This window comes from Rhizoctonia solani, chromosome 11 (genome assembly GCF_016906535.1).
Source record: "Rhizoctonia solani chromosome 11, complete sequence".
Lineage (NCBI taxonomy): Eukaryota > Fungi > Basidiomycota > Agaricomycetes > Cantharellales > Ceratobasidiaceae > Rhizoctonia > Rhizoctonia solani.
This window is the reverse complement of record NC_057380.1, coordinates 393,657-419,419: the sequence shown is the minus strand read 5'-3', so window position 1 is coordinate 419,419 and position 25,763 is coordinate 393,657. Positions and strand designations below refer to the sequence as shown.

The 25,763-nt window shown below is 48.8% G+C and overlaps 7 protein-coding genes across 7 annotated transcripts; 3 read left to right on the top strand and 4 right to left on the bottom strand.

Annotated features, from left to right (window-relative positions):
• Positions 1-450: 450 nt before the first annotated feature.
• RhiXN_10201 (Retrotransposable element Tf2 protein) lies at positions 451-4,545 on the bottom strand (the record flags this gene model as incomplete). The annotated part of the gene is made up of 7 exons (XM_043330017.1): positions 451-714; positions 747-1,191; positions 1,254-1,327; positions 1,370-1,551; positions 1,605-1,708; positions 1,765-3,804; positions 3,881-4,545. 7 exons carry the CDS (start codon positions 4,543-4,545, stop codon positions 451-453), a joined length of 3,774 nt encoding a protein of 1,257 aa, XP_043184114.1.
• Positions 4,546-5,155: 610 nt separating this feature from the next.
• On the bottom strand, positions 5,156-12,222 carry RhiXN_10200 (Retrotransposable element Tf2 protein; the record flags this gene model as incomplete). Its single annotated transcript, XM_043330016.1, has 10 exons — positions 5,156-5,197; positions 5,238-5,529; positions 6,093-6,162; positions 6,207-6,662; positions 6,713-6,923; positions 6,977-8,825; positions 8,870-9,436; positions 9,520-10,792; positions 10,842-10,977; positions 11,926-12,222. 10 exons carry the CDS (start codon positions 12,220-12,222, stop codon positions 5,156-5,158), a joined length of 5,193 nt encoding a protein of 1,730 aa, XP_043184113.1.
• Positions 12,223-13,225: 1,003 nt separating this feature from the next.
• On the top strand, positions 13,226-13,539 carry RhiXN_10199 (Retrotransposable element Tf2 protein; the record flags this gene model as incomplete). The annotated part of the gene is made up of 2 exons (XM_043330015.1): positions 13,226-13,230; positions 13,287-13,539. The coding sequence occupies 2 exons, from the start codon at positions 13,226-13,228 to the stop codon at positions 13,537-13,539; spliced, it is 258 nt and encodes an 85-aa protein (XP_043184112.1).
• Positions 13,540-15,232: 1,693 nt separating this feature from the next.
• Positions 15,233-18,258, bottom strand: RhiXN_10198 (Retrotransposable element Tf2 protein; the record flags this gene model as incomplete). Its single annotated transcript, XM_043330014.1, has 3 exons — positions 15,233-16,318; positions 16,382-17,285; positions 17,387-18,258. 3 exons carry the CDS (start codon positions 18,256-18,258, stop codon positions 15,233-15,235), a joined length of 2,862 nt encoding a protein of 953 aa, XP_043184111.1.
• Positions 18,259-18,642: 384 nt separating this feature from the next.
• Positions 18,643-20,174, bottom strand: RhiXN_10197 (Retrotransposon-derived protein PEG10; the record flags this gene model as incomplete). Its single annotated transcript, XM_043330013.1, has 2 exons — positions 18,643-19,989; positions 20,154-20,174. 2 exons carry the CDS (start codon positions 20,172-20,174, stop codon positions 18,643-18,645), a joined length of 1,368 nt encoding a protein of 455 aa, XP_043184110.1.
• Positions 20,175-23,600: 3,426 nt separating this feature from the next.
• On the top strand, positions 23,601-23,957 carry RhiXN_10196 (uncharacterized protein; the record flags this gene model as incomplete). Its single annotated transcript, XM_043330012.1, has 1 exon — positions 23,601-23,957. The coding sequence occupies one exon, from the start codon at positions 23,601-23,603 to the stop codon at positions 23,955-23,957; it is 357 nt and encodes a 118-aa protein (XP_043184109.1).
• Positions 23,958-24,190: 233 nt separating this feature from the next.
• RhiXN_10195 (uncharacterized protein) lies at positions 24,191-25,589 on the top strand (the record flags this gene model as incomplete). The annotated part of the gene is made up of 2 exons (XM_043330011.1): positions 24,191-24,839; positions 24,904-25,589. 2 exons carry the CDS (start codon positions 24,191-24,193, stop codon positions 25,587-25,589), a joined length of 1,335 nt encoding a protein of 444 aa, XP_043184108.1.
• Positions 25,590-25,763: the final 174 nt, after the last annotated feature.

The following is a 25,763-nucleotide window of genomic DNA, read 5'->3' as shown; positions in this document are numbered from 1 at the left end:
ACGATGGCCACGCGCTATAAGGCGGTGGCAGACTACGTATGTACAGCAAGGACGACGCTTAAGGCGTGTATCTAAGTAATCTTACTGGGCTGTAAGGCCCTTGTACAATGTGTGATGCGACAAGAGGTAATCAACCTGGGTGTTACCATGGTCGGTTGGCCTCCTTATATATTACAGAAAAGACTAATTACAAATACAGAATATGCAAAACCTGATCCAATAAGAACCCCGCTCCGCAGTCGGCCTTACTCATGCATACGTGTCACTGACGTGTCATAGTGATGTCATCAGATGGAGGTGGCTACGTATGCTGAGGTAAGCGCAGGTGGGGACGTGGCTCGGCGCTTAGCGTATGATATAAGCGCCGATGTCACGTGATTGAAAATGTCGTCCGTTTAACTTCGTTTAAATTTGAGAAAATGGGAATTAATTCCCTGGTATCGAGTGTGTCTATGACACTGCCCCCCCTCTAAGGGCCTTGGCGGCGCCAAGGGCCTTCTTTTTCATGTCCTCTTCGTATCTTTTCAAAATTTTTTCTGCGTTTTTAAGGTTCTCCCGGGGTTCCCATGTGTTTTCTTCAGAGCCGTAACCCTTCCATTTTACCCGGAAAAACCATTTCCCGTTGCGTTCCTCTGCGTCGGTAATTCCTTCCACTTTGTACTCCTCTTCCCCATCCACTGTGACTGGTGGGGGGCAATTCTCAAAGGCGCGTTTCTTGTCTCTTTGACCTTAGACAGGAGTCCTACATAGAAGACGTCGTGGATTCGCATGGTAGGAGGGAGTTCCAGGCGGTACGCCCGGTCGGAGATCTTCTCAGTAACCTTAAATGGTCCTAGGCGTTGTTCCGTAAGTTTTGGACTCAAGGTTTTGAGGTTGACGTTTTTGGCGTCCAGCCAGGCTTCTTCTCCAATCTCGAACTCTAACGGGCTTCCATCTTCTCCGGCCGTCATGCATTGCTTGGATTGCCAGAGTGCCGATTCCACTTCCTTCCATTGTGCCTCCATTGTCTGGGCTAAGTCGTTGGCCTCTGGCACGTCTGTGGGTACGTTTGAAGGTGTCAGGGTAGGCTCCCATCCGTACAGGGCTTTGAATGGTGTTTTTCCTGTGCTGCTGTGAACCGCATTGTTGTATGCAAATTTGGCCATTGGTAACCATTTGGTCCAGTCCCTTTGGTTGACCCCTGAGTAAGCCCTGAGAAAATGTTCAATGGATGGGTTAACCCGTTCCGTTTGTCCGCACTCTGGGGGTGGTACGCTGAGGAGAAGTGGGGGTCTATACCCAGGCGTTTGTACAGTGCCCTCAGGAATTTGTTATTGAGAACCTTCCCCTATCTGAGACCGTTTTTCGGGCATTCCGTGCCGTTTCATACGTGCTCCAAGAACAATTCCGCTAGTTCAGGTGCTTTGAGCTTCTTAGAGCATTTGACGAAAATCCCATACTTTGTGAAGCTATCCACTATGACCAAGATGGAGTCGTTGCTTCCGTCCTTGGGCAGATCTACTATCATGTCGTAAGACAGTGTTGCCAGGGCTTGACGGGGGTTTCCAGCGGCTGAGGTGGGATAGGCGCGTATTTGGGCTTTCTGATCCGTTGGCACGTTTCACAGGAGTCCACATGCCAATACGTGTCTGCGCGGATGCCAGGCCAGTAGTAGTTTCTGGATACCAATTCTAAGGTCTGTTGTCTGCCTGGGTGGCCGGCTAAGGGGCTGTCATGGAATATACGGAGTAAGTCTGTCCTCAATGTCCCAACGTCTGGTACTACAATTCGCCCTTGGTAGAATAGCAGACCTGCTTCCATCTCGTAATCTTTGAAGGCGCGTTGATTGAGGGTGGAGCCTTGGACTCATTCTGCAGGAATTGGAGGATTTCCTCCAGGGACTCGTCTTGGTCTAGGGATAACTCGATCTGGCGTTGTAACTCCTTCTCAGGTGTAACTAGCGCAACGTTGGCAAAAACAGGGTTGGGAAGCATGGTTTGGGCATCCGGTGGAATGTTGGCATGGTCTGAACGTTGTGAGAGAGCGTCTGGTTTGCCGGACTGTTTACCGGGGCGGTATACGATTTGGAAGTTATACCCGGCTAACAATAGATGCCACCTGGCGTGACGCCGGTTGAATGTTCTGGACTCCTTCCAATATTCCAAGTTGCGATGGTCTGTGAATACCGTGATGGGATGTGCGGTGCCTTCCAGGAATATGCACCAATACTCAAAGGAGCGGATGATCGCTAAGAGCTCCTTATCGTGTGTGTCATAGTTCTGCTCGGCTCCCTTGAATGATTCGGATAGAAAACCAAGCGGGTGGAGGCGTCCATCTTCTTGGCGTTGGCTAAGTATAGAGCCCAGGGCAGCACCAGATGCATCTGTTTCGAGGAAGTAAGGTTTGGTAGGGTCGGCATGGCATAACACAGGGGCGTCTGTGATGGCATCTTTCAGTCCTTGGAATGCTTCCTGTTCCTTGGCTTCCCATTTCCAGAGTGTGTCCTTTTTAACCAAGTTGTGTAGGGGTCGTGCCATATGGCTGAAGTTGGCAACGAAGCGGCGTAGGAAGTTGGCGAAGCCTAGGAATGATTGTACTTCCTTGACTTTAGTGGGCGTGGGCCAATCTTGGACTGCCTGGATTTTGAGCTTATCCAGACTGAATCCCTTGTCCGATACGATTATTCCTAGATACTCCACCGATGTGACGTGGAATGTGCACTTGGATGCCTTACAGAACAATTGGTTCTTCATTAAGCGCTGTAGGACCTCATGGACGTGCTGAGTATGGGTTGCGTTGTCCTTCAAGTAGATTAGGATGTCATCAAGGTAAATGATGACGCATACATCCAATAGGTCCTTGAACAGTTCGTTCATGAAGTGTTGGAAGGCCGCAGGAGCGTTAGTTAAGCCGAAAGTCATAACCAGGGATTCGTATAGACCATATTTGGTACGGAAGGCCGTTTTCCATTTGTCGCCTTCTTTGACACGGACGTTATTGTAACCCCATCTTAGGTCTAGCTTGGTGAAGACCTTGGCACCGCGGAGCTGGGCCATGAGGTCATCAGGACGGGGTAACGGGTAGACGTTTTTCTTTGTCCAATTGTTTAGGCGTTGATAGTCCACTACAAGCCGACGGGAACCATCCTTCTTAGGTACAAACATAACCGGGGAGCTGATTGATGATTTACTGGGGCGGATTTTCCCAGCCTTGAGCTCGTCCCTGAGCCAGTCCTTGAGTGTGGCGGATTTGGCATCAGTCATGCTGTAAAGGGGCGAGTTCAGGGGTCCTTCTTCCGTAAGTTCAATACCAATATCGTAGTGCCTATGAGGGGGAAGTTTATTGAATTCTTCTTCCCCAAATACCTTTGCATATTGATGGTACTTGGAGGGTACTCCTTCAAGGGGGTTCTTGTCAGCTTCCTCTTCTTTGGCAATGGCTATGTGTTCCAGGGGCGTGTGAGGGAAAGAGAGGGTGCGCAGGTTCCAATCAATTTCGGGATTATGGTTCTCTAACCATTTGATTCCTAAGATGGCAGCGTGCAATCCGGTATTGCAAATCAGGAAGGTTTCCGTCATGCGTTTGCCATCGAACAGGAAGGTTAGGTGGGCCTTCTTCCAAATTTTTCCAGCCTGGGGGCTCGACCCATCAAGCATAGTAACAGTACGTGGTTGTGGGAGATCTATTAGAGGGAGGCGGAGTAGTTCCGCTGTACGGGGGTGTAAGAAGGATGAGGTGGCGCCTGAGTCTATCAGGACTTCTAAGTATTCCGCTTGTTTCTCTGGTTTGATGGAAATAGTAAAGAGAGGGGAGATTCTATTGTGGCTATTTGATATATTACATATTTCCGAAACAAAACCAGAGTCCTTGGGGTCCTTGCGCGCGGCAGCAGTACCCTTACTCTTTTCCCGATTGGTACTCGGAGTCTTCGCCAATTTTGGCGGCTTCCTTAGCCTTCCCCTTGTCCTCAACAGGGGTTGCTTTCCAGCCCGTGCGGCATTCTGCAAACTTGTGACCCATTTTGCCGCACTTGATGCAGGCGCCTGCGGCGCGGCGGCGATTGCGTTCCTCTTCCAACACAAAGTTGGGATCGTCGGAGAGTTTTTTCGAACCGGTTGTGGCATGGCCGGTACTCGTTCCCCTTGCGGGGTTTTTGCTAGACTTACTATCCTTCGGCGGATGGCTAGCGCGCTCTTCTCGGAGAGCATTATCGATGACGAGTGCTGCGTTTTGCAGCTCAAGGAGGGTGCGGGGTTGGTGCTCGCGGGTGGCAATTTGGCGGCTGACCTCCCAGTGGAGGCCGCGGGCAAACTGGCCTTGGAGGGCCGCGTCGTTCCAGTCCAGTTCCATGGCTAAGGTTCTGAACTTTGTGATGTAGTCCGCGCATGTGCCGGACTGGGTAAGGGTGGTGATCTTCCGCTCGGCGGCCCTTGTGGCATCAGGGTCGCCAAACGCTGCCAGAAACTCCAGTTTGAATTCTTTGACCGTTTGGATGATGGCTTGGTGTGATCCAAGTTGGTCGAGGTGTGGGTGGGCCCATGCTCCCGCAGAATCCTTCATGTTCATGAGAAGGAATGATAAGACCTCTTGGTCCGTGGGTGTCCTAGACGTCTGTAAGGACGTCGAGGAGGGAGGCGCTTGCGGCCGGATGTATCTAAGTAGAGAACCGCGTAAGGCGGCGGCAAGCTATCCTACGGCAACGACCAGCTATACTACAAGGGCCAAGGCCGTATGGGCGATGACCAGCTATGTAACTACAGTGAGGGAGCCGCTTAAGGCGGTGTAGACTAAGTAGCTAAGTGGGTTACTGGGCTTTAAGGCCCTTGTACAACAATGGGGATGCAACAAGAGGTAATTGACCTGGGTGTTACCATGGTCGGTTGGCCTCCTTATATATTCTACAGAGTGACTAATTACAAATACATCATATCCAATATGTAATCCAATAAGAACCCCGTTCCGCAGTTGGCCTTACTCATGCATACGTGTCACTGACGTGTCATAGTGATGTCATCAGGTGGAGGTGGCTACGTGTGCTGAGGTAAGCGCGGAAGGGGACGTGGCTTGGCGCTTAGCGTATGATATAAGCGCCGAAGTCACGTGATTGAAAATGTTGTCCGTTTGTCTTCGTTTAAATCCGAGAAAATGGGAATAAATTCCCTGGTATCAAGTGTGTCTACAACAGTGGGGAACATGCGGGAGTTGAGGCGGGTCCAGGCTAACATCCGGGTCAGCCACTGCTTTGCTTTGCTCCCTACTTTGCCTGTGTAGGCGTCGGGGTGGTCAACCTTGACCGGAGCGGGATAGGCGGCAACTGGAGCCGGAGGTGGAGGAGCAGGTGCTCCGATGGGGGATTGGAGACGCGGAGATGGAGGGGGAGATGGGACTCGCGGGGGCACTGCTTGGACCGGAGTGGGCTGGGCAAAGGTGGGGAGCCCCTTGGATGATTCAGGCCAGAATGAGACCCGACTAGTCGATCCAATAGGGTCGACTTTTGATAGGGGGCGTGGCGTTGCTTCCACGACCGGGGGTTTGGTGTCCTCTGGTGTCCTAGACGTCCTTAAGGGGCGTCAAGGCAGCGGGCGCTTGTGGCCGTATGTACTGAGTGAGAGACCGCTTAAGGCGGTGGGAGTGCTACCTACGACGACAAACTATCTAACTACAATGACCACGCGCTATAAGGCGGTGGCGAGCTATGTAAGTACAATGAGAACGACGCTTAAGGCGTGTATCTAAGTGTTACCGGCTGTAAGGCCTTGTACAATGTGTGGAGTGCGACAAGAGGTAATCGACCTGGGTGTTACCATGGTTGGTTGGCCTCCTTATATATTACAGAGCTATCTAATTACAAATACAACTATATGCAATATTGTATCAAATAAGAACCCCAATCCGCAGTTGGCCTTACTCATGCATACGTGTCACTGACGTGTCATAATGATGTCATCAGGTGGAGGTGGCTACGTATGCTGAGATAAGCGCAGATGGGGACGTGGCTCGGCGCTTAGCGTATGATATAAGCGCCGATGTCACGTGATTGAAAAGGTTGTCCGTTTGTCTTCGTTTAAATTCGAGAAAATGGGGATAAATTCCCTGGTATCAATTGTGTCTACGACACTGCCCCCCCTCTAAGGGCCTTGGCAGCGCCGAGGGCCTTCTTTTTCATGTCTTTTTCGTATTTTTCTAAAATTTTTTCGGCGTTTTTTAGGTTTTCTCGGGGCTCCCACGTGTTTCTTTGGACCCATATCCCTTCCATTTGACTTGGAAGAACCATTTTCCGTTCCTTTCTTTGGCATCCGTAATTCCCTCAACCTCGTATTCTTCTTCCCCGTCCACGGTGACTGGTGGAGGGCGATTTTCAAAGGTGCGGTTTTTGTCCCTTTTGACCTTTGACAGCAGTCCTACGTAGAAGACATCGTGGATTCTCATTGATGGTGGGAGTTCCAGGCGGTATGCGCGGTCGGAAATTTTTTTGGTTACCTTGAATGGGCCTAGGCGTTGTTCCGTTAGCTTGGGACTTAAAGTTTTCAGCTTCACGTTTTTGGCATCTAGCCAGGCCTCTTCCCCAATTTCGAAGGTTAATGGTTCTCCTGTCTCCCCGGCTGTCATACGTGTTTTTGATTGCCGGAGTGCCGCTTCCACTTCCCGCCATTGTGCTTCCATTTGAGTGGCCAGATTGTCAGCTTCGGGACGTCCGTCGGGATGTTGCTTGGTGTGAGTAATGGTTCCCAACCGTAAAGTGCCTTGAATGGAGTTTTGCCTGTGGCGCTATGAACCGCGTTGTTATAGGCAAACTCCGCCATTGGTAGCCATTTTACCCAATCCTTCTGGTTGATCCCTGAATAGGCCCGTAGGAAGTGCTCGACTGTAGGATTTACGCGCTCAGTTTGCCCATCGCTTTGTGGGTGGTAGGCCAAAGAGAAGTGGGGGTCTATTCCCAGGCGCTGGTACAGGGCCCTTAGGAACTTATTGTTGAACACCTCCCACGGTCTGATACTGTTTTTTCGGGCATGCCATAACGCTTCCACACGTGTCGCAAGAACAGGTCCGCCAATTCCGGGGCTTTGAGCTTTTTGGAGCATTCCACCAGGATCACGTATTTGGTAAAGCTATCCACAATGACCAGGATGGAGTCATTGTTTCCGTCTTTGGGTAGATCCACTATCATGTCATAAGACACATGTTGCCAAGGCCGTGATGGTAGTTCCAATGGTTGAGGGGGAATGGACGCGTATTTGGGTTTCCGAATCCGCTGGCAGGTTTTGCAAGAATCAACGTGCCAGTAGGTGTCTGCACGGATGCCAGGCCAATAGTAGTTTCGCGAGATCAATTCCAGAGTGCGCTGCCTTCCTGGGTGCCCTGCCAGAGGACTATTGTGGAAGATACGGAGTAGATCAGTCCTCAGCGTTCCGACGTCTGGGACCACAATACGTCCTTGATAGAATAGTAACCCGGCCTCCATCTGGTAGTCCTTGAAAGCTCGTTTGATTGAGGGGGGCACCTTTGACTCATTTTGGAGAAATTGTAATATTTCCTCCAGTGATTTGTCTTGGTCTAGGGCGGACTCTATTTGACGTTGGAGTTCTTTTTTGGGAGTCACCAGGGCTACGTTAGCAAATACGGGGTCAGGAAGCATTGTCTGGTTTGCAGGGGGAATATCGGCATGGTCAGATCGGCGGGATAGAGCGTCGGGTTTTCCGGACTGTTTCCCTGGGCGGTAGACAATCTGGAAGTTGTAACCGGCAAGGAGTAAGTGCCATCTGGCATGACGACGGTTAAAGGTACGGGACTCCTTCCAGTATTCCAAGTTCCGGTGATCTGTGAAGACGGTGATGGGATGTAGGGTCCCCTCCAAGAAGATACGCCAGTATTCAAACGACCTTATGATTGCCAAGAGTTCCTTATCGTGGGTGTCGTAATTTTGTTTGGCACCTTTGAATGATTCCAATAGGAACCCTAATGGGTGTAGGCGGCCGTCTTCCTGTTGTTGGCTGAGTATAGACCCCAGGGCTGCTCCTGATGCATCCGTTTCTAGGAAATAAGGCTTTGTCGGGTCGGCGTGGCAAAGAACCGGGGCATTGGTGATAGCGTCTTTAAGACCCTGAAAGGCTTCCTGTTCCCTGGTATCCCATTTCCATGGCGTGTCCTTCTTCACCAAATTGTGTAGTGGCCTAGCCATGTGGCTGAAGTTGGCAGCGAATCGGCGGAGAAAGTTGGCAAAACCCAAGAACGATTGGACCTCTTTGACCTTTGTGGGGACCGGCCATTCCTGTACTGCCTGGATTTTGAGCTTATCCAGGCTAAAACCTTTATCCGATACAATGATCCCTAGATATTCCACGGAGGTGACGTGGAACGTACACTTGGAAGCCTTACAAAACAGTTGATTCTCCATTAACTGCTTTAGGACCTCATGAACGTGCTGCGTGTGAGATGCGTCATCCTTAGAGTAGATCAGGATGTCGTCAAGGTAGATGATGACGCATACATCCAACAAATCCTTAAATAGATTGTTCATGAAATGTTGGAATGAGGCAGGGGCATTGGTCAGGCCAAAGGTCATGACAAGGGATTCGTATAGGCCATACTTGGTTCGGAACGCGGTCTTCCATTTGTCGCCTTCTTTGACGCGGACGTTGTTGTAACCCCATCTTAGGTCCAGTTTGGTAAAAACCTTGGCACCACGGAGCTGGGCCATAAGATCGTCTGGACGGGGTAACGGGTATACGTTCTTCTTTGTCCGGTTGTTAAGGCGGCGGTAGTCGACAACCAAGCGGCGGGAACCGTCCTTCTTTGGAACAACATGACGGGGGAACTGATTGAAGATTTGCTTGGGCGGATTTTCCCTGCTTTCAACTCATCCCTGAGCCAGTCTTTTAGTGTGGCAGACTCGGCATCTGTCATACTATAGAGGGGAGAATTGAGGGGGCCTTCTTCGGTGAGTTCGATCCCAATATTGTAATGCCTATGGGGGGGAAGCTTGTTGAATTCTTCTTCTCCAAATACCTTAGCGTATTGGTGGTATTTGGAGGGTACTCCTTCAAGAGGGTTCTGATCAGCTTCTTCCTCTTCGGCAATGGCCACATGTTCTGGCGGAGTGTGTGGGAAGGATAGGGTGCGCGTGTTCCAATCTATTTCCGGGTTATGAGCATCTAACCATTTCAAACCTAGGATGGCCGCATGGTTGCCAGTGTTACAGATGAGGAAGGTTTCCGTCATCTTTTTGCCATCATAGGTGAAGGTGAGTACTGCCTTCTTCCAGATTTTTCCTGCCTGGGGGCTCGACCCATCAAGCATAGTAACGGTACGTGGAGTGGGGAGATCAATGAGTGGAAGGCGGAGTGATTCCGCGGTGCAAGGGTGTAAGAATGATGACGTGGCGCCTGAGTCAATCAGGACTTCTAATGTTTCCGCTGTTTTTTCTGGCCGTATTGGAATTGTGAAGAGAGGTGCAATTCTATTGGTAGATGATATGTTACAAAATTCCAAACACAAGCCAGAGTCCTTGGGGTCCTTGCGCGCGGCAGCAGGTACCCTTACTCTTTTCCCAATTGGTACTTGGAGTCTTCGCCAATCTTGGCAGCTTCCTTGGCTTTCCCCTTGTCCTCTTTAGGGGTAGCCCTCCATCCAGTCCGGCATTCGGCAAATCTATGCCCGGGTTTGCCGCATTTGACACAGAGACCTTCTGCGCGGCGGCGGTTGCGCTCTTCCTCCGAAACGTAATTGGGATCGGAGGAGAGGGGACCGGTTTTGGTGGCCTGTTGGCCGGTACTCGCCCCCCGGTTGGGGGTGGAAGAGGTTTTGCCAGACTTATTACCCTGTTGCGGGTGGCTGGCTCGCTCCTTGCGGAGGGCGTTGTCAATGATGAGGGCGGCATCTTGTAGCTCCCTCAGAGTTCTTGGTTGCCTTTCCCTCGTGGCAATTTGTTTGCGGACCTCCCAGTGGAGCCCTTGCGCGAATTGGCCGCAAAGTGCGGCATCGTTCCAGTCGAGTTCCATTTGCAGCGTGCGGAACTTAGTAATATATTCGGCACAAGTGCCGGTCTGAGTGAGGGAGGTGATCTTCCGCTCCGCTGCTCTGGTTGCATCTGGGTTGCCAAAGGTGGCCAGGAACTCAACTTTGAACTCATCCACGGTTTGGATGAGTGCGCGATGGGACCCCAGTTGGTCCAAGTGGGGATGGGCCCAAGCCCCAGCTGCTTCCTCCATGTTCATGAGGAGGAAGGAGAGAACCTCCAGGTCCGTTGGGAATTGCCTTTGATTTAGGCGTACCCAGGCTAGCATGCGTGTTAGCCATTGTTTGGCCTCTGAGCCAATCTTGCCTTTGAAGGCATCTGGGTGATCCACTTTTACAGTGGAGGGGGCTGGAGGCTGCGCCGGGGTGATGACAGGCGCTGGTGGAGGTCCTTGGGTGGCTGGAGCCGGTCCCGAAGGGAAAGAGGAGGAAGGATAGGGGTTGAAGAGGGTGAGGGGGTCGCGCCTTGGGGCCCCTGTGGAAATGATGGGGGCTGGGGCCCCGAGGGATGGTTGAGCCTTGCCAACAGGCTCGGCTTTGGGCACGGCCCTGGGAGTTTCCTCGACCGCGGGGGGTTTTCGTTCTTCTGGGGTAGAGGGACCCCGGGCGCGTTGGAGCTGGACAAGCCCATCCTTGACAACATCGACTGTTTGCAAGATATTCTCGACGTTGGTTTGAACCTCTCGGCTAATTTCTGTTTGTTCCGAGAGGGTCCGCTCAATGCGGTCGACTTGGGCTTGGAGCCCCCAGAGGAGGCGGATAACCCGCTCGAGTGAAACTTTGCCGAGCTCAGGGGAGGCTGGCGGAAGAAAGGGTCCCAACTCCCCCTGATCGATAGGGGAGCGGACTCAAGAGGGCGGCCGGGAGCGGGTTGCCATGGAATGTGTGGGGTAGGACCGGCCAGCGTGGGAGGATGCCCGGGAAGAAGAACGAGGAGGAGTGCGGGAGGTAATGGTGACGGTGTGTGTGAAGGACTAGTGGTGCCTATATCAGGACTTATGAGCGCTTTATCGTATGTATACGCTAAACCCTTGCCTCAACCGGCCTAGCGTTGGACAGTTCTTACCCTGATCAACTGCCGTGGACGGGCGTGATGCGGGGCAGTGCTTCTGCAAGCGGGTGGATTGGCTGTCTAGGGTCGCTAACGAAAGGTGCGGCAACCGATGGTATGCGGACGATTAGAACCCGTTAGCCTTATAGCAATTCGGTACTAGGTGGGGACGACGCTGGTTTGATTATTGACAGCGAAAGGCGATCCCGATCACCTGATTTCCCTTGTGCTAGTACTAGGGGCCTTCTCGTTGTTGGGCTAAGTGTGTGTGCTGGTGGGCACGGTTTGCAACCGACTTAAGGTCGATTACCTAGTGTCCTAGACGTCCTTAAGGGGCGTCGAGGCAGCGGGCGCTTGTGGCCGTATGTACTGAGTGAGAGACCGCTTAAGGCGGTGGGAGTGCTACCTACGACGACAAACTATCTAACTACAATGACCACGCGCTATAAGGCGGTGGCGAGCTATGTAAGTACAATGAGAACGACGCTTAAGGCGTGTATCTAAGTGTTACCGGCTGTAAGGCCTTGTACAATGTGTGGAGTGCGACAAGAGGTAATCGACCTGGGTGTTACCATGGTTGGTTGGCCTCCTTATATATTACAGAGCTATCTAATTACAAATACAACTATATGCAATATTGTATCAAATAAGAACCCCAATCCGCAGTTGGCCTTACTCATGCATACGTGTCACTGACGTGTCATAATGATGTCATCAGGTGGAGGTGGCTACGTATGCTGAGATAAGCGCAGATGGGGACGTGGCTCGGCGCTTAGCGTATGATATAAGCGCCGATGTCACGTGATTGAAAAGGTTGTCCGTTTGTCTTCGTTTAAATTCGAGAAAATGGGGATAAATTCCCTGGTATCAATTGTGTCTACGACATCTGGGGTCCGGGGCCCGTGGAGCTGGAGGCTTCTAAGCCCATCCTTGACAACATTGACGGCTTGGGATATGTTTTCGACGTTGGTGCGGGTTTCAATCCCTGCTTCTTTGATTTCCCCGACTTCCCGTTTGAGGCGTTTGACTTGGCCAAGGAGGCCAAGGAGGAGGCGTGTGACGCGCTCAAGGGATACTTCCCCAAGCTTGATAGGGGCGGCTGGCGGAAGGAAGGGTCCCAGGTCCCCTTGATCGATAGGGGAGCGGGTTCGAGAGGGCGGCCAGGAGCGGGTTGCCATGGGATGTGTTGGCGGGTATGAGCGGCCAGCGTGGGAGGAAGCACGGGAGGAGGAGCAAGTGGGAGTGCGCAAGGTAATGGTGGGCGAGTAAGGGGGAGTGAGGGCTGTGTAGCCAAGTAGTGCCTATATCAGGACTTATGAGCGCTTTGTTACGCAAACGCTAAACCTCTGCGTCAAACAACCTAGCGTTGGACAGTAAGTGCCGCTAATTACAGCCGTGGATGGGCGTAATGTAGGGTCTCGTCTCTGCAAGCGGGTGTATCTGCTGTCTGAGGTCGCTGGTAACGGGTGCGGCAACCGTGGGTATGCGGACGATTAGAACCCGTCTGCCTTATAGCAATTTGGTACTAGGTGGAGCCGACGCTGGTTTGATTATTGACAGCAAAAGGCGAGCTCGATCACCTGTTTTCCCTTGTGCTAGTACAGGGGGTCTTCTCGTTTGTTGTGGCTAAGTGGGTGTGCTTGGTGGGCACGGTTTGCAACCGACTTAAGGTCGATTACCTAGTGTCCTAGACGTCTGTAAGGACGTTGAGGGTGCGGGCGCTTGTGGCCGTGTATCTATACAGTAGAACCGCTTAAGGCGGTGACTAGGTACCCTACGACGACGAACTAACTAACTACAATGGCCACGCGCTATAAGGCGGTGGCAGACTACGTATGTACAGCAAGGACGACGCTTAAGGCGTGTATCTAAGTAATCTTACTGGGCTGTAAGGCCCTCATACAATGTGTGATGCGACAAGAGGTAATCGACCTGGGTGTTACCATGGTCGGTTGGCCTCCTTATATATTACAGAAAAGACTAATTACAAATACAGAATATGCAAAACCTGATCCAATAAGAACCCCGCTCCGCAGTCGGCCTTACTCATGCATACGTGTCACTGACGTGTCATAGTGATGTCATCAGATGGAGGTGGCTACGTATGCTGAGGTAAGCGCAGGTGGGGACGTGGCTCGGCGCTTAGCGTATGATATAAGCGCCGATGTCACGTGATTGAAAATGTTGTCCGTTTAACTTTGTTTAAATTTGAGAAAATGGGAATTAATTCCCTGGTATCGAGTGTGTCTATGACACCACCTGTTACCGTGGATGGAGAAGAAGAATACGAGGTTGAAGGGATCACAGACATGGAAGAGAGGAACGGAAAGTGGTTTTTTAGGGTAAAATGGAAGGGCTACGGATCAGAGGAGAATACCTGGGAACCAAGGGAAAACCTCAAAAACGCCAAAAAAATCCTAGAAAAATTTGAAAAAGAAATGAAAAAGAAGGCCCTCGGCGCCGCCAAGGCCCTTAGAGGGGGGGCAGTGTCGTAGACACAATCGATACCAGGGAATTTATTCCCATTTTCTCAAATTTAAACGAAGACAAATGGACAACATTTTCGATCACGTGACTTCGGCGCTTATATCATACGCTAAGCGCCAAGCCACGTCCCCATCCGCGCTTAATCAGCATACGTAGCCACCTCCACCTATGACGTCATCATGACACGTCAGTGACACGTATGCATGAGTAAGACCAACTGCGGAGCGGGGTTCTTATTGGATTAGGTTTTGCATATTCTGTATTTGTAATTAGTCACTCTCTGTAATATATAAGGAGGCCAACCGACCATGGTAACACCCAGGTCAATTACCTCTTGTCGCATCCCCATTGCTGTACAAGGGCCTTAAGCCCAGTAACCCGCTTAGCTACTTAGTCCACACCGCCTTAAGCGGCTTTCTTGCTGTAGTTACATAGCTGGTCATCGCCCTTACGGCCTTGGTCATTGTAGTATAGCTGGTCGTCGCCGTAGGATAGCTTGCCGCCGCCTTACGCGGTTCTCTACTTAGATACATCCGGCCGCAAGCGCCTTCCTCCTTGGCGTCCTTACAGACGTCTAGGACAGTTGGTCACACGCTAGTGAGTTGGGCGCTTGGGGCCGTACTACTACAAACAAGGCTATATGTTGTACACCACTGTAAGGTGGGTACACGCTAGTGATGGGCGCTTAGGGCTGTAACTAATACAGACACTGCTTATCTAACTACGTATCTGAGGCTATACTAATGCCGCTTAAGGCGGGCTTCCAATGGGTGCTAACTACAAAGGGGCCTTAGGCCTGAAGGTGTGGTGAGTGCGGGTAAGAGGGGTAACTACTGATACTACTGAGGGCCGGCTACTTAGCTGGCTGGATGGGTCCTCCTCAATGAGATGAGACAAGGTAAAATTGACTTGGGGTCTCCAAGCAATTTCCCTGCTGTATATATAGACAAAGCACACTATCTACATGGTCTGTGCGCGTGAGAGAAAGAAGTACAAAAGGCAAATGAGAAGCGTGCTGCAGGCTGCGCAGAAGCGTGGATTTCTCCTAAGCGCCCTTGGCACGGCATCTCGGCGCGGCATCTTGGCATAATAAGCGCCGAGATCACGTGATCGAAAAACAAGAGATATTGAGTCCGTAAAAAATACTAAAATTAATAGAAAATTCAGGCAATTCCAATGGTATATGTAAGGAGGTTATAACACTATACGACTACTATCTAAGGCTATACTAAGGTTACGTAAGGTAACCGTCTACTGACTAAACTACTGGCAAGGGGGGCTTAGCCCTGGAGGTGTGGTAAGCGCAATGAGGGGTGATCTACTGAACTACTAGGGGCCAGCTACTTAGCTGGCTGGATGGGTCCTCCTCAATGAGATGAGACAAGGTAAAATTGACTTGGTGTTTCCAAGCAATTTCCCTGCTGTATATATAGACAAAGCGCACTATCTACATGGTCTGTGCGCGTGAGAGAAAGAAGTACAGAAGACAAATGAGAAGCATGCTGCGGGCTGCGCAGAAGCGTGGATTTCTCCTAAGCACCCTTGGCACGGCATCTTGGCGCGGCATCTTGGCATGAATAGGCGCCAAGATCACGTGATCAAAAAACATGAGATATCAAGTCCATAAAAAATACTAAAAATAACAGAAAATTCAGGCAATTCTGATGGTATATGTTAGGAGGTTATAACATTGCCCCCCCCTTAAAGGCTCTTGGCGGAGTCACAAGCCTTTTTCAGTCGTAACTTGTTGAAGCGTTGAATTTCCTCCTGACTGTGTTCCAGGAGTTCTTCTGGCTCCCATGAATTATCTTCTGGTCCATAGCCCTTCCATTTTATCAAGTAGAACCATTTTCCTTGTTGCATTTTGGAGTCAATGATCTGTTCCACCTTGTATTCTTCTTCCCCTTCAACTGTTTCTGGAGGGGGACGTTCTGGGAAGGGTTGACTGGGAGACTCATGGACTTTGGATAACAGCCCTACATAGAATACGTCATGGATCTTCAAGGTTTCCGGAAGTTTCAGGTGGTATGCATGGCTGGATATTTGTTCTAAGACTTTGAAAGGGCCTAGTCTCTTAGGGTCCAACTTGTTGGAGTTGGTTCTAAGCTCCACGTTTCTCCCATCCAGCCAGACTTTTTTGCCAATTGCGTATTCCGGGGTTATTCCTTTGTTTCCTGCCATTCTTTCCTTTGTTAGTCTCAGGGCAGATTCTGCTTCCTTCCATTCTTGAGCCAGGGTGTTGGCTACGTGGTTGGCTTCTGGGACATTTGCTGGTACATTGGATGGACTCATGACAGGGTTTCTTCCATAGACAAGTTCAAAGGGGGTCTTTCCTGTGGCCAAGTGTCTGGCGTTGTTGTACGCATATTCTGCTAATGGTAACCAGGTAGCCCAGTCTGAATGATCTGCCGCAATGTAGGACCTAAGGTAGAACTTGATAAATTGGTTCACCCTTTCCGTTTGTCCGTCTGACTCCGGATGGTAGGCTGAAGAGAAGGCTGGTTTGATTCCAAGGCGTTGGTATAATGCTCTTAGGAATTTCCCTGTGAACGTTGTCCCGCGGTCTGAGACTGTTTTGACCAGTAGTCCGTGTAACTTCCAAACGTGGGTGATGAACAGGTTGGCTAGGCCCTTAGCTGTGACCTTCTTTGTGGTTGGGATGAAATGACCAAACTTGGAGAAGGAGTCAATTACCACTAGAATTGCATTGTGCCCATTAGACTTGGGGAATCCCGTGATGAAGTCATAGGATATTGTGTGGAACGGGAAAGGGGGAACTTCTAACGGCTTTAGGGCAATGGCAGGGGCGTGAGCTCAGCAATTGGCTTGGCAGGTAGGACAGCATTCTACCCATTCCTTGGCAGATGATTTCATTCCTGGCCACCAGTAGTTTTGGCTAAGGAGTTCTAACGTCCTTTGTTGTCCTGGGTGACCCGCCAACGGGGAGTTGTGGAATTCCTTAAGCAACCGCTCCTTGAGAGGCTCTGAGTCTGGGACTACCAATTTTCCACGGTACCATAGGAGGTCTTCCTCCCAATTATAATCCCGATAAGCCTTTTGGATGGAAGGGGGTGCATCATCTGCGTCTTCTGTAAGGAACTGGATGATTGGTTCCAGGGAGGGGTCTTCTCTGATTCTAGACCGTATTTCCGCAACAATTTCAACCTCCTCTTCCAAAGTGTTTGCAAAGACTTCCGCGGGTAGCATGACTTCTGGTTCCAAGGGTAGGTGTACATAGTCCAATCTTCTGGAGAGGGCATCTGGCTTTCCTGACTGTTTACCCGGGCAATAGTGGATTTCAAAGTTAAAGTTGCTCAAGAAAATGCGCCATCTAGCGTGTCTCCTATTGAATGTCCGTGCCTGCATCCAATATTCTAGGTTCCGGTGGTCTGAAAAAACCTGTACAGGCTTGTCTGTGGCCTCCAAGAAGATCCTCCATTCCTCCAATGCCTTGATGATAGCCAGAAGTTCCTTGTTGTGGGTGTCATAGTTAGCTTCTGCCCCTGAGAACGACTTGGACATATAGGCAATTGGATGTAACCTGTTGTCCAGACCTTGTTGACTAAGAATTGCCCCCATAGCTACCCCTGAGGCATCTGTTTCCAAGTAGTAGGGTAGTTCTGGGTTGGAGTGGATAAGGACCAGAGATTTGGTGACAAGGTTCTTTAGTTCCTGGAATGCATCCTCCTCTGGTTTACCCCATGACCAAGGGGTCTCCTTCTTTGTGAGATGGTGTAAGGGGCGCGCAACAGAACTGAAGTTGGGAATGAATCAACGGAGGTAGTTTACAAACCCTAAGAAGGCCTGAATTTGTTTGACTGTCCTGGGGGTGGGCCATGATGTGACGGCCTTGACCTTCTCTGATCCATGGAGAACCCAGCAGGGGAGATTACAATGCCTAGATAGTCAACCGTGGTAACATGGAAATGGCACTTAGACAACTTGCAGAACAGTTGGTTCCTCATTAGGCGGGACAGGACTTCTCTCACGTGGGTTGGATGTTCTTCTGGTTTGTCTGAGAAGATCAAGATGTTGTCCAGGTAGATTACTACATTCACGTCTATTAGGTCCCTGAACAAATCATTCATGAAATGTTGGAAAGCGGCCGGGGCGTTTGTGAGGCCAAATGGCATGACTAAGTATTTGAATAGGCCATATTTGGTTCTGAAGGCCGTCTTCCATTTGTTGCCTTCCTTGATCCAAACATTGTTGTATCCCCAACGCAAGTCCAATTTGGTGAAGATCTTGGCATGCCTGAGTTTGGCCATGAGGTTGTCCTGTCTAGGGAGTGGGTAAACGTTCTTGTGCGTAACGTCATTTAGCTTCCTATAATCAACTACCAGTCTTAGTGAGCCATCTGCTTTCTTTACAAACATGACTGGAGCGCCGGCGGATGAGGTGCTGGGGCAAATCTTGCCTGTTGCCAATTCCTCGTCAATATGCTGTTTCAGTGCCTTGGATTCCACATCCGTCATTCCGTATATGGGGCCAGGGGAAAGTTTGGCATCCAGGACAAGATCTATAGCAATGTTGTATTCCCTATGTGGGGGTAGGACTTTGAACTCCTCTTCTCCAAATACCTTAGCAAATTCATGATATTGAGGGGGTAGGTCTGCTAAGGGGTCCGGGTCTGCTTCTTCTTTGGAGGCAATCTGTACCTGTTCAGGGAAGGTGACCAGTCCCTGTTGCCAATCAATGAGAGGGGATTCTGTAGTCAGCCATGTCATGCCTAGAATTGCGGGTGTGTTTGCCTATGGGACAAACAAGAAAAGGGATAATGTGAGGATGGCCATTGGCCAAGACCGCGAGTTTAACCTGGTGCCAAATGCAACCAGTCTGAGATATGGTACCATCTAGCATTCTCACTACTTGTGGATTTTCAAGTAGGGTTTTTGGGATTTTGAGTTGTTCTACTAACAAGGGGGATATAAAATTGGAGGTGGCGCCAGAGTTGATGAGTGTTTTGATAGGGTCCGTTGGATAGTCACACAGTAACATATCTAGAAAGAGTAATGGTTTCTTGTTTGAGTCCATTGCAATATTTACAAACTCCGAGATAGATACATGCAATTCTAATTTTGAGACCAAGGGCTTGACGGCAGCTCTTGGCCTTACTCTTTTTCCGATTCCACAACTTCTCCTATCTTGGCAGCCTCCTTGATTGTGGCTTTCCAGCCATTGGGGCACTGCTTGATCCCGTGTCCTTTCTGACCGCACTTGACACATAGCCCTGATGCGCGGCGGCGGTCCCTTTCTTCCGGGGTGACGTAGTTGGGGTCCTCGGATAGGCGGACCCTAGTGGTGGTAGTGGAAGTGGCCACAGTGGCCAAGGGCTTGGCAGGTACCTTTTTGGGGCAGTTTTCCTTGTTTTCCCAACAAGTGTTGTCAATCTTGACCAAGGCGGCAAATATGGCCTCAAGGTCATTGTTGGGAATGTTGTCCTTGGTGGACAAGAGTTCCTTCACCTTCCAGTGAAGACCGCGCGTAAACTGGGCAATGTATGCCTCAGTGTTCCAGTCAAGTTCCGCCATGAGGTTGCGGAATTTGGTAACATACTCAGACATGGTGGTTGTCTGAGTCAACGCGGCAATCTTCCTGGTGGCAGCCCTTTTTGCGTTGGGATTGGCAAATGCCTCCTTGAATTTGGCCGTCAGGGCCGGGATGGTGGATGGAGGGTTGCCCTCTCCCTTGATGATAGCCCCAATAAGGGGGAGTGCCCAATCGGCTGCCTTGTCCGTCATGTGGTAGAGTATCCACACAACCATCTGCTCCTCATCATCAAATTGATCCCTGTGTAGGGCAACCCAGAGCAGCATTCTGTCAAGCCATTGGGTAGCCTTGCGTCCTCTGGTATTGCCCTTGTAAGGGTCAGGGAGTTCCATCTTGGGCCGCTTTACACTGGACCCTGAGTCAAAGGGGGTGAGGGAGCTGAGGCCCTGCCTAGGCGTGTCACGAGGTTCCCTTTTTGGGGTTCGCCTGTCTTCCTCTTCTTCTGAGTCATACCCTGTACCCCTTGAAGGGCGGAAAGGGGCCTTGAGCCCAGGCCTAACCGTTGCTGGAGAGTGGGCTTCTCCTCCTGTCTGAGTAGGAGGGGTGATAGGCCCAGTTGATGGGCCAGGCTGGGCTTGGGTTCTTCCCTGGTCCTTGTCGCCAAGCAGGTTGGCAGTCTCCTTGCATATGGCCTTGAGTTTGTTGATCTGTTGGCCTTGTGTTCTGATTTGGTCCTGGAGGGACCCAACTGTGTGGTGAGGGCTGTGATAGCCTTGAGGAGAGTGCCAAGGGACGGCTCTGGTTCCATTCTGGGCAGGTCTTGCAAAGTGGGAGATGAGCTGCAAGTGGGCGGTTGGGAATGGGATGGAATAGAGCGGTGACTGGAGCAACTGGAGGACGGGAGTAGGGGTGTGGGACGCCAGAGCGTGTAGATGGAATTGTGGAGACGGCGTGGGGGATAGGAGTGCCTGATTCAGGACTTATGAGTGGTTTTTGCGCAGTGTGTGAACGCTAAATCCTTGCGTCAAACACCTAGCGTTGAACAATCCCTACAACAAATCAACAGATCTGGCAATTGTGATACAAGCGGGTTTTTTGCAAGCAGGTGGTTCAGCTGTCTAGGATTGCTAACTGCTGTGTTCCAGCAAAACATGTGGTATGCGGACAATTAGAGACTGTCCGCCTTATAGCAATTTGGTACTGGGTGGGACCAACAGCTGTTTGATTATTAAAGCTGAAAGGCAAGTCCAATCACCCGTTTTCCCTCGTGCTAGTACGGGAGTTCTTCTTGTTGTTGATCAAGCCTACAAGAAGTCAATTTTACAATGTTGTGACCCAACTGTAAGGTTGGTCACACGCTAGTGAGTTGGGCGCTTGGGGCCGTACTACTACAAACAAGGCTATATGACTACTATCTAAGGCTATACTAAGGTTACGTAAGGTAACCGTCTACTGACTAAACTACTGGCAAGGGGGGCTTAGCCCTGGAGGTGTGGTAAGCGCAATGAGGGGTGATCTACTGAACTACTAGGGGCCAGCTACTTAGCTGGCTGGATGGGTCCTCCTCAATGAGATGAGACAAGGTAAAATTGACTTGGTGTTTCCAAGCAATTTCCCTGCTGTATATAGACAAAGCGCACTATCTACATGGTCTGTGCGCGTGAGAGAAAGAAGTACAGAAGACAAATGAGAAGCATGCTGCGGGCTGCGCAGAAGCGTGGATTTCTCCTAAGCACCCTTGGCACGGCATCTTGGCGCGGCATCTTGGCATGAATAGGCGCCAAGATCACGTGATCAAAAAACATGAGATATCAAGTCCATAAAAAATACTAAAAATAACAGAAAATTCAGGCAATTCTGATGGTATATGTTAGGAGGTTATAACAAATTACCTCTTGTTGCATCCCCACACTGTACAAGGGCCTTACTGCCTGGTAACTACTTAGTCCACCTTGTCTACACCGCCTTAAGCGGCCTCTCTGTTGTACTTACATAGCTTGCCATTGCCCTACAGCCTTGGTTGTCATAGTATAGCTGGTTGTTGTCATAGGTAGCTTGCACACTGCCTTAAGTGGTTTCTACTTAGATACATCCGGCTGCAAGTGCCCACCTCCTCAACATCCTTACAGACATCTAGGACAATGTGTCATAATGTCATCATCAGGTGGAGGTAGCTATGTGGCTGAGTAAGCACAGGTGGGGACATGGCTTGGTGCTTAGCATGTGATATAAGTGCCAAGGTGTCATAACCCATATCTGGAGGGATTATTACCATATATATCCACTGTCAAAGATATATACAGTATATATGATGCACAGTGATATATTAATAATAAGTTGCTGGGGGATGTTGCACTCCCCCTGCCCCCCTAGCTGCAGGCCAATGTTAAGGGAGCCTGCAGGCAAGGTCTGAATAATATATTATTATAGAAGAGATTATGTCATCCCCCCCACCTCAAATCTGTAGTAGTTTAGTATAGTATTTGATAAAGGACTGGAGGGGGGGAGGTCATGTGACCTGGACTTAGAGAATATCACTAAGTCCAGCCATGTTGACCATAAGTCTCTTATATGTGGGAACCTGGGGGTTCTGAGTGCGTAAGTGCGAGTATATGCGTCTTTTCGGTGGCTGTAGTGTGTACCATGAGTGCCCTGGTATGTGAATAAAGGGCACAATAGGGGTGTGGCTCATGACACAAGGTCATGTGATTAAAAATGTCCTTTGTTTGTCTTTGTTTAAATTTGAGAAAATTGGAATAGATTCTGTGGTCTCAAGTGTGTCTACAACACTGCCCCCCCTCTAAGGACCTTGGCCATGCCAAGGTCCTTTTCTTTCATCTCTTTTTTGTACTTTTTCAAAATCTTTTTGGCATTTTTTAGGTTTTCTTGTGGTTTCCAAGTGTTTTCTTCTGAGCTGTATCTGTCCTGGACACATTCACATGACCAGTACAAGTGGTTGCATGCTGGCCCAAGCCCAAATTTGGGGGGTAGCAGGTGTAATCATGGGTTGTCAGCAGAGGAATAATAGGGCTCTATGGCTTAGTGGTCAAGCTGGTTCAATTCCAGCTAGTTTTATTTTCCTCTGTTTATGACAGTATCCCTTCCTTTTGACCCTGAAGAACCATTTCTTGTTTTGTTCTTCTGCGTCTGTAATGCCTTCAACTTTGTATTCCTCTTCCCCATCCACTGTAACTGAAGGGGGATGGTTTTTGAAGGTGCATTTATCATCCTGCTTGACTTTAGACAATAGTTCCTGTTATGTATCACACAATATTGCATTCACAGCTCACCATCCACAATAATCTGCATATATCTGACTTTCTGATTTAATGGCCATTTGTCTCTTATTTTCCATTATTCCTGTCATTACTCTATGTAACGCTCATATTGACTGAATGTGTTACATATCGTTCAATAGAGCTCCTTTCGCTCGTTCTAACGCTGCCTGTCACGTGCTCATACAATAAGATCTCATGGAGATATTAGCTTCACAAGATTCTATCTATGTGGCTCAAGTACCTTACTAATCATTATATTTATATCTTTACATCTAGCTCATCACATGACTAGCTCTAACTTGGGAAATGAACCTTATTCCTAGCTCAGTTGAGTCATACCTCTCATGAGATTACTAAAGTTCTCCTTATCTAGTAATTTCTAGTGGCACTGCAAATCCTGCTTATGAGTCATTCTGCTTGCCACCAGAATGACTCACACTAATGACTCACTCTAAGTACTCATTGGCTGCCAAGCATTTCTTGATAGACTGAGTCATGTATTTAGATGTTTCTATTTTTAACTAATTGCAGTTCAACCCAAGAGCAGTCACATTCCATCCTAGTCATATCTGTGCCTTCCCACCCACCAATCAAAGTCTTAGGAAGCACAGTCCTAAGCAAGTCATACTCATACTCTGACTAGGTGAATGACTCAGTAACCTTGCCACTCTAGGGTATAAAAGGGGACTCTTGCATACCCTTGGAGGGCACCCACTTTACTCCACCTCACTGTTACTGTTGACTGTCACTCTTGGGTTTGGGCTTGCCCCCCTCAACTGTGTGATATATTGTGCCTCAAGATTTCAAATAACTTAAACTTGTATAAGTGGATCTCCCAAGTACCCATAGTGTGGAAAGGTTGTAGACCTGATACATAGTTCTTAGGTTAAGTGAACAGAAGGCAATCATCCTTAAAGAAGGATATATACTAAGTAACCAGTTAGTTCCTGCAACTAGGAGTGAAACTTACATAACTATATCTGCCAAAGGGAACCTGAGCCAGTACTCTTGCTCTTACAGAAATACTTACTAAGACACTTTACACTGAGAAAAGATATATCTGTGGTTGATTGTATTCAAGATAACTAGACCCAGAGAACCCTAAAGAAGCTACTTCTTTACTTAGCTTGGAAATTGGGAAATCTTCCAACACAGACTCTGCTCAGCACCAGAGTCTCAACCTCTTTTCCCCCAATTTACAACATTGGTGAAGCAACCCAGACAGCTGGTTATCTTGAATAACTACCCATATATTCAACTAGTTGAGTATTTTTACAGTTATTTTCTGAACTGACACCTCCATGTCTTCACCAACAGCCAAACAGCCTTCCATCAAAGCTGGCAGTTCTAGAACTTCTGATGAAGACCTAGCACCTTCTGACTCTATATCTCAGGCTAACAGACCTCCTAAAGAGAACAGGAATGCTATGTCTGATTGGAGTTTAAAGGCTGCAAGTCTCCTTGATGACATTGATGTTGACAAGTATACTCCTTATGGGCCTACTACACCTAATCACCTTAGAGAGTTGACCTCTGCTGAAAAGGAGAGATACTCATACTATCCTTCTTCTGCTAAACTTATAAATGAAGTTTCTAAAGATCACCATGTCAACTCTAGAAGGAGAACTGCTAGACAAATAGCATGGCTTATAACCTAGATGGGAAACCAAATGCAGTGGAAAACATTTATTTGTCCCTACAAGGCAGACTGTTTTTCCAACACATTCTAGATAAACTGGATGTATTCTGTACTTTCTCTCCCAATTGGTATTTGAAACCAGCTAGGGCTCCTGTATCAATAATCAATAGAAGAAATCTTTCTGGATTGATTAGGGAGTTAACTACAATTTACAATCAATGGAAATCACACACACTTTCTAATCATCACACCATGAAGGTACCATCTCTTCCTGAGGATGCTCTTGAATCTCTATACACTAAAGCCTCACATGAGATTATAGCTGTACATTTTAGAGATCAAGTAGAAAGGTTTCTTGCTTTCTATTTTAGAATAAGGAAGAAACTGGAAGTTACCTCTGATAAGAATGATCCTGCTGTTGAACAACTTTCTAATACTCATTCAGAGTGGACTTATCCTACACATATTCATAGAGCTCATAGTCCCATGGAAGCATTAAATACTTCTACTCTGGACTCTGAGAACAATGATGTGGAAGAAGAGGAAACTGTAGAAGAGATTGTTCAATTAAGCCAATACACTCCTAAGAAAGGAGATAGAACCTTCATTCCTGCCTATACACCTATGCAAGGTCCAGATGTGACTACTTCTTTATTTACACCTGGATCTCAAGCTCAGAGGGACTTAGAGGATTTCACTAACCCCTCTGCTGCAAGCACAAGTAAAACTATTGTGGCTAGAAATACTTTACCAGTGTTACCTACTGTACCAGAGGAACCATCTAGGATCTTTATAGAAGATCCTCCCAAACCAATTGGCCCAAACACCACTGGAATGGGGAGGAAATACAATGATCTCTTTGGATCCACTACTAAGATCTCTAATACAGGTTGGGGTCAAAGTAGAATGACTTTAGGTAACAGAGCTTCTGGTTTAGTTGATCCTTCAGTTGCAGCCACGTCCAGCTCAATTAACTCAGCCTATAGCCCTTAGAGCTGATATGGATGCAGATAATAACCTAATATCTGTTATTCCAGCATCATCTTCTGAAGATTCTCTAGACTCTCCATTAAGGAATAGATCTAGACACAAATCCTCATTATCAGCTTTACCAAGGCAAAGGAGTAGATATGCTCAATATGAGTCCCTTACTCCTTGGAATTTTTCCACCAATGTTGGGGGATCTTCCAACACTCTGGTTATGAATCCTAATCCAACAGGAATTGAGTTATTGACTACACATAAACCTATTTCAGTACCTCTAACAGGAGGAACAAATCTTAACCCACCTCCATTTATTAATCAGCCTTCCATGGTTCCAGTCCTTTCAGGTTCTGGGAACCCTCCACCTAATCCTCCCAATAGAGGAAATGGAGGAAATGGAGGAAATGGAGGAAATGGAGGAGGATTACCTTTCAATATTCCTAATAGCTCACCTCACCAGCCTATGCCTAATAGGTCTTCACCTACAGGTCCACCACCTCCAGGAGAACCAGGAGGATCTGGAGGACCAGGAAGGCCAGGAGGCCCAGGAGGTCCAGGAGGTCCAGGAGGTCCAGGAGGTCCAGGGGAAACTTTCCTCAAGCACCTCAGGCACCTCAAGGGAATAATAGAATCACTGATGTCCATTTTGACTATAGGATCAAATTAAGTGTTATGGAATGACTATTTAGACATATGCGCCCCTAATTGCCAATAGTGAATAGTGCAAACTGGAGTAATCATACTTGCTCTATCCAAATATGGGCATGAATATTACTATATTTGGAAACTGGCGGTGCTACAAGACCTTTTATACTTTATTTCCTCATTGCGCTTGCATATA